Source organism: Erythranthe guttata, chromosome 4, assembly GCF_056151865.1.
Source record: "Erythranthe guttata isolate IM_541 chromosome 4, IM_541, whole genome shotgun sequence".
In the NCBI taxonomy this organism is placed as follows: Eukaryota; Viridiplantae; Streptophyta; class Magnoliopsida; order Lamiales; family Phrymaceae; genus Erythranthe; species Erythranthe guttata.
This window is the reverse complement of record NC_142536.1, coordinates 14,910,209-14,917,600: the sequence shown is the minus strand read 5'-3', so window position 1 is coordinate 14,917,600 and position 7,392 is coordinate 14,910,209. Positions and strand designations below refer to the sequence as shown.

Sequence of the window (7,392 nt, the reverse complement as noted above, 5' to 3'; positions counted from 1 at the left end):
TTTAAATAAGATTAACCAAAAGATGAAAATTAAATGTATCAGAATAAAATCAACACTTACAAAAATTCAAAAAACTCTCTCCAATTTCAATACCTTTCTTTAAACAAATCTGAAGTTTCTAATTTATTACAGTTGAGATTGTTTATCAATATGTCAGTCAAATATGAAATATCCAACAAAACTGATGTGGGTCCCACAAGAAAAACGCGTTGAAACTTGAAATCTATCTTTTGATTCGGATCTCTCCTCTCTCTCTCTTCCTTTTCCGAGATCTTTAATGTGACGTGGCACCCTCTCTCCCTCTAAAAAAATATCTTTCCCTGCCAGCTGACATCGAGACAAAACACTTTTTTTCTAATTCCTCTCTCCTTCCACGTCATCCTTTCTCTAACCTGCGCCACCATCCACACCCTCAGTTCCCATATCTCAACGGCCGATCATCTCTCCAAGTCGCGAAGCTCATGTTAGCACCCACCACCAACCGGTTGAACAAAAAGACGCCATTAGAATACCAGTGTTTTCCAATTGTGCAGATATAATATATAGACGGGCCCGATTGGTCGGTGCTAAAGTGCGCGGATTCGTGACAGGTGTCGGCGTTGAATTTGGCACTTCCTCTTTTTTTTTTTATTGGTGAAGATTTCATGTAAATTTCTGGAAATTAGAAGAAGAAATTTGTAACCGTAGTTAGATTTGCGGCGGCGGCGGCGGAAGGTGATGGAGAGGAGTGGTGGGGAGGGATTTATTGATCGGAGTAAGGTGAGGATTTTGCTCTGCGAAAATGATGAAAAAAGCTCCGGGGAGATTTCTACACTTCTCTCTCAATGTTCTTATCAAGGTATGATTAATTAATTTTTATTTTCTTAATTATTAGGAATTTTGTGGATATTTTTAATTGATGGTTATTCTCCATAGTTTAATTACTGGTTTAATTGATGTTTTACAGTTTAATTGATGTTTTATAGTTGAATTGATGTTTTATGGTTTAATTGATGGCTCAAGTATTAATTATGTGCAATAGATTTAGTTGGAAGTTCCGTGTTGCTCGATTAACCCGATCCACAAGTTATTACGGTCGACGATCGACCGGTGTAGGTAATTTATAGATCTCAGAAATTGGAGCTCATGTGTAAGGAGCTATATAAAGTAATCAATCCTTCATAGTTTAAGTAAATTACGGACACACCTGAGGGAAGGTTAAATTATGAGAAAACCCCTCATGTTTAAGTAATTACAACCATCCCCAACTTTCCCAACTATGAATCTTCTTACACGTTCACCCTTATGGTTTTAAATTTAGTGGAATCTTCTGGGTTGTATGAAATATTATCTAGTTTGTACCCGTTTTACCCATTTGAGCTCGGCATTTTGAAACAAGATGATCATAAAATGCGTCTCTTGGCTTGTAAGTATCTCATCTGCACAAAACGAGTACAAGAATATTCTACGAAATCTAGAAGATTATGTTGAATTTGACACCATAAGGTTAGACGTGTAAGAAGATTCATATTTGAGAGGGGTGGTTGTAATTACTCAAACATGAGGGGTTTTTTCGTAATTTGACCTTACTTCAGGGGGTGTCCGTAATTTACCCTAGTTTGTGATATGACATGACAAATGAGAAGAAATTTAGACAAGCTCCGGAAGAAACGTGGAGAACTAGGAGTTATATGTAGCAGATAATTTATTTCGATTCTTGAATTTACAGTGTTATTAAGCATACAAAGTAGTCATAGATTCCAGAGAGTTGATTACCACTTTGAAATTCGACTGTTGCTATGAAGCTTATATGATCGTATATCCCGTACAGCGTATATGCGTTGAACTGTTATGTGATTTTTGGCCCTTTTCTTTTCAGTGACATCGGTAAAGTCGCCGAGACAGGTGATCGAGGCACTAAATGCTCAGGGGCCTGATATAGATATTATTCTCTCGGAAGTCGACCTACCAGTATCAAAAGGATTGAAAATGTTGAAATATATCATGAGGGACAAAGGGTTGCGACGTGTACCCGTGATCAGTAAGTATAATTGTTGTTTTTTATTAAATTTTATAGTGAAGCCCGATATAAATTCTTACGGTTGCTGTGTTTGGTTTCTAGTGATGTCAGCTCAAGATGAGGTCCCAATTGTCGTCAAGTGCCTGAAATTTGGAGCAGCTGACTATCTGGTGAAGCCATTACGTACTAATGAGCTGTTGAACTTGTGGACTCACGTCTGGAGAAGAAGGCGAATGGTATGCTCTAGTTTTTTCTTTTTTAATTCAAACAAAGTAACTCGTGTTTTTTTTTTTTTTTTGACATTGTGTATTACGTTTGTGTTTATGTAATAATTATGTATCTGCTTATTTTTTTTTCAATCGACAGCTTGGACTAGTGGAGAAGAAGATTGTGAGTTACGATTTTGATGTAGTTGGGTCGGGCCATAGTGATGCTAATACAAGCAGCACTACTTTATTTTCGGATGATACAGATGACAAATCCGGAACGAGCATTAACCCAGAGACGCATATTTCAACCCATCAAGAAAATGAGGTGGGTTTGATTTTTTTTTTTTTTTTTTTCGCGAGTCGCAACGAATTTATCCAATACTTGGGATTTTCAGCTCCTGTTGAATTAGTTGTTTATTAACTAACATTTGCTCCGTCGGGATTTGTTCGCCCTTCCCATTTTTTCAGACGAATAGCACCATCGCCGCTCCTATAGCTACTGCAATTGGGGTTCGTTCAGAGTGTCGGCCTGAAGTGCTAAGCATTAGTGACAGACGGACAGGTGAATGAATGGATTACACAAGTTATTCAATTTCTGACTACCTACGAAATACTAAGAGGGTGTTTGGCTAAGCTTATAAGTTGTCAAAATGAGCTTATAAGCTGTTTGGCTAAGCTTATAAGTTGTCAAAATGAGCCTAAAAAATAAAAAAACAAGCTGTTGGAGAGCAAATACGATCTGTTTAAAAAGTACATCTACCCCACCTACCTTTTTTAAGATGTTATAAGGAGTAAAAAACAACTTATAAGCTCATTATCCAAACACTTAAAAAATTAATTTGAAAAATAAGTTGTATTAGCTTATCAGCTCTTAAAACAGCTTATCAGACGCTACATATATCTAACTGTGGTTTTGAAATATTTTCAGGACAAATGCCATCTTTTCCGAACAAGAGCGAACTGAAGATAGGCGAATCTTCTGCCTTTTTCACCTACGTCAAATCAAGCACAGTCGAAAGCACCAACCAGGGTTCGTCTTCTTCAATCCACGAAAATACACCTCAGCATTTGACCATTATGGAGAATCCAAGCATACAAATACCCGATAGCAGAGAAACTCGCGATAACCATTCATTAGCAGCAACAGACAATAATCCCGAATCTTTTCCTATCGAAAGGAACTCAAACGAAGAGTTCTATCCTTATTACATCTCCGCGTTTATGAATCAAGCGATGATGTCAACAACCAACCTGATGTACATAACTACAATCAAATCCCACAATGCCCTCCTCAAATTCCAGTGATGGCATCTTACCCATATTACCCCTTTGGTATGTACCCACAACCAGGTCAAATGCCTGCACCAAATCCATGGCCTTCATCTGAAAATTGCTCGTCCAATGAAGTGAAGTTGACTAGTGTTGACCGTAGAGAGGCGGCCTTGATTAAGTTCAGGCAGAAACGAAAGGAAAGATGCTTTGATAAAAAGATAAGGTATGTGAATCGGAAAAAACTTGCGGAACGAAGACCACGTGTGAAGGGCCAGTTTGTGAGGAAGGTTAACGGTGTTAGTGTGGATTTGAATGGGCAACCCGCTTCAGCAGAAAATGACGAGGAAGAGTACGATTAGGAAAAATCCAACTGCTGGTACAGATTTTTATCTGTTTTAATAGGAAGAATGTGAAAGTCGAAATGTGGTTTCATATGTCGAAATTAGTAGTGTAACACACTGTAATATCTATGAGAAGCTTTATTATCTTATTCTCTAGCTGAGGATATAATGTTTTGCTTTTATGTAGCAGTTTGTTATATAATGACATACTTATTCATTTTGCATATATATATATATATATATATATATATATATATATATATGGGGTAAATTATGGGTATCCCTTGAGGTAAGATCAAATTACGAAGAAAAAAAACCCTCTTGTTTGGGTAATTACAACCACTCCCTCAACTATGAATGTTTTTACACGTCCACCATTACAGTGTCAAATTTAAAATTTAGTGGAATTTTCTAGATAATATGGAATATTCTCCAGTTTGTGCCCATTTTACCCCATTACTCCACATTGTCTCTTGACTTGTAAATATCAGATTGTGGTGCATCAGAAACTGCATTTTTGCAAAAAAAAAAAGTACAAACTAGAGAACATTCCACGAAATTTAGAAGATTATGTTGAATTTAACACCATAAGGGTAAATGAATAAGAAGATTCATAGTTGAGGGAATTGTTGTAATTACCCAAACAAGAGAGGGGTTTTCGTAATTTGACCTTGCTTCAGGGGTGGTAGTAATTTACCCCATATATACACACCATTGTTATCTCTAGATTATGATGCTCTAATAGAGGATATTCTCATAAACTCGATCGAAAGCATCATAGGAAGAGGAAGTTAAACTGGTTTAATTTCATGGATTGCATAAAGCAAACAAAGACCAAACAGTAACAGATCCAAGGTTAAGAACTCGAGCAACGTTAGACATGGACGAAAGCACAAGATTACAATTACAACTCACCAAATACTGTTCAGAAAACATGCACGTTCAAAAAAAAGGATTACAACAATCAAACCTGGTAAGTTAATGGGTAAGCTTGAAGTAAAGAATGAGGAGAATCGCTATAACTAGGACAGTTATAACGGAGCCGATTATCCACTTGTTCCTGCTCATTCTTCTGGACATGTTTGTCAGAATTTTTTTGCTTCGGCTAATGTTGTCATCCACCCCATGAAGCTGCAAAAGAGAACACGTTTGATAATCTTAATCTCGATTGGCTCAAATCTGATACTCATTATTCATTGCAAAAAAAAAAAGAAAAAAACACAAAAGACGAGACGTACTGTGCTGTGTGCATGCAAGAGTGATTGACGTTGCTGGTGCAAATCTTGAAGAATAGAGACTCCAAGCTCTTCGGTTTCCAGCATTGTTTTTCGACTTTCCCTTATCCTATCACTCGACTTATTTATTCTCTCTGTTGACATCATCAACCTTCCTCTTTGATCCGCTGATGCCTGTATCGATTGACAATGAAATTACACACGCAGCCAAATAAATATCAACCACTAACATGGGCATATTTCTAGAATCGAAAATAAATTATACAAGTATAAGGTACCCCCCATTTCTCAATTGCTAAGGAGAAATGATTTCGATTCAATAAGAATGAAAGTACAAACAAAATGGAAGGCATTAGTACCGTCAGCGTATTCGCCATTCCCGACTCCATCAACTCATCTCGTGCCGCTTGATTGGTATTCGTTGATGTGATTCTCTTCACTTCGGCTTTCAAATTGTTCAAATCTGTTTTATATTCTCTCAACTTGGCAAGAAGTGAAGCTTTTACACTTGGTGGCAAACTTCTAGCCTCTAGATCCATTTTACGTATCTAGGATATCAAGCCCAGATCATATGTAATTATAGACTTCAAAAGGGATATATATATATATATATATATATATATATATATATATATATAGATATTTCTTTTAATGTGTTTCTGTTAGTAGTCAATTACCAGTGCCTCGGCATCTTCCAATCCTCCTTGGATTTCAGATACTTTCTGTTTCTTCTGTTCTGCAATTGTCAAAGGTATCTATCATCAACAAATATATTCAGCCAATGAAAGTGAATTACAAAAGAACGTACATATAGCTCTCGTGAAGATCTTACTCGTGAAAAAAAAAATGAATTATGCATTAACTGATGAACAAATTGTGCCTATTGCACGATTTACACGATCTGAAATATATAAGTTTAAAGTCGGAACTACCAAATTTTGGTTGGGGTGGGGTGGAGTGGGGTGGGGTGGGGTCAGAAATTATAAGAGCGGAATTAAATAGTCGGTAAGGGGATCACTCCCTGTACACAATATGATCTGTCATACTCACGTAAGAGAGACTACACTCGGCATAATAGACTATCGAAAAAGCATTCGAAAAATGTGAATGCATGTAGATCAGTTGTAGTTTATATACCGAGATCAAGCAAATGTACAAACAGAACACAAAATCCCGAGGGTATAATCTCAATTGCACAAGTAATGTAACAGTTAATTATCAAGGGATACAGAGATTTTCTATATACTTTCCGAGATAAACTGAAAGTGGAGAGTTCTATCTCATAGTTTAAGTGTGACGGCAATCCTCATTGAGTTATCAAAATAGCAAGAAATTAAAAATAGAGAAACGCTTCGCCCAGGCGTAGTGCCAAAACTCTTTAAGCAGAGCAAATCGTTAGTCCTCAGATGGCTAAAAGTATCACTCAGATTCAAATCGACATTTTAAGTCGAAAAGTAAACCTCCTAAAATAAAGTGTAGCACTTGTCATAAAACCATATTTAGACAATTTCCAGTAGGAAGAAGACGAAAAATCAATCATAAGATGGGGCAAACAAGAAAATCGATCAAATTAAACGCTCGAAAACTCAAATATGCTTATCATAGATAATCAGGTTCAACAGAAATTGGGTCAGTTATTCTTTCTAGAAACAGCAACACATTCTAAAAAACTAGCATGCAATTCAATATACCAATTAACCCTCCATAAAAAAATAGATGCATGCAATATAAAGAGACTAACATCATAATATTAATAATTCTTATACAATGGTATTTCTACAAATATTATATAATTAATTGAAAAAAAAAACGGCAAAAAATAAAATGAAATCTTCTCTTACCGCCATCAAGGAGACTAGCTGAAGTAACCTTTTTGGATAGATTAGCAGATAGCTCACAGTATTGGCGTTCGTAGCCTTCGAATACTTGACTCATCTTTTTGCCTCCTCTCCTCGCCGGAAAAAAAGTGCCTTCAGTCCACAAAAAAAAAAAACAATAATCAATTCACCAAAGTAATGCGAATTCAAAAACTTGTTCGATTGCTGAAAGCTATAAATAATCAGAATTCTGATTAAATTAAATTAGAGAATTGGAAATGGGAAATGCTGATATGGACGACGATCCTAGATCGGTGGTGGTGCGTACCTTAGGGTTGATCTGGATCGTTGCCGGAAAACTGGCCGGAGATCGATCGGTGAAACAGCGACGGAAAATGCTGAGCGTTGATCGAATAATCTGGAAGGAACGATTAAAGCAAATTGCATTTGGGGGGTAAAACTTAGAAGTTAAGACATGAATTAAAGAGAACAGAAATTCAATTGCAGAAATAAGGCTTC

The 7,392-nt window shown here is 36.6% G+C and overlaps 2 protein-coding genes across 3 annotated transcripts; one reads left to right on the top strand and one right to left on the bottom strand.

The window, feature by feature from the left end:
* Nucleotides 1-215: 215 nt before the first annotated feature.
* LOC105976193 (two-component response regulator-like APRR1) lies at nucleotides 216-4,045 on the top strand. The gene is given in 7 exon segments (XM_013001480.2): nucleotides 216-838; nucleotides 1,859-2,020; nucleotides 2,102-2,235; nucleotides 2,366-2,533; nucleotides 2,677-2,770; nucleotides 3,137-3,462; nucleotides 3,465-4,045. Coding segments are annotated over 7 exon segments (1,380 nt in total). The 5' UTR covers nucleotides 216-717; the 3' UTR covers nucleotides 3,840-4,045.
* Nucleotides 4,046-4,603: 558 nt separating this feature from the next.
* On the bottom strand, nucleotides 4,604-7,392 carry LOC105976177 (vesicle transport v-SNARE 13). 2 transcript variants are annotated; one of them, XM_013001468.2, is made up of 6 exons: nucleotides 7,202-7,392; nucleotides 6,898-7,026; nucleotides 5,734-5,792; nucleotides 5,416-5,604; nucleotides 5,060-5,230; nucleotides 4,604-4,952 (listed from the first exon to the last, which is right to left on the bottom strand). In XM_013001468.2, exons 2-6 carry the CDS (start codon nucleotides 6,989-6,991, stop codon nucleotides 4,800-4,802), a joined length of 666 nt encoding a protein of 221 aa, XP_012856922.2. In that variant the 5' UTR covers nucleotides 6,992-7,026; nucleotides 7,202-7,392; the 3' UTR covers nucleotides 4,604-4,799. The 2 variants fall into 2 exon arrangements, with proteins under 2 accessions (XP_012856922.2, XP_088673101.1); XM_088816975.1 differs by having other exon boundaries at nucleotides 6,898-7,002; nucleotides 7,202-7,315.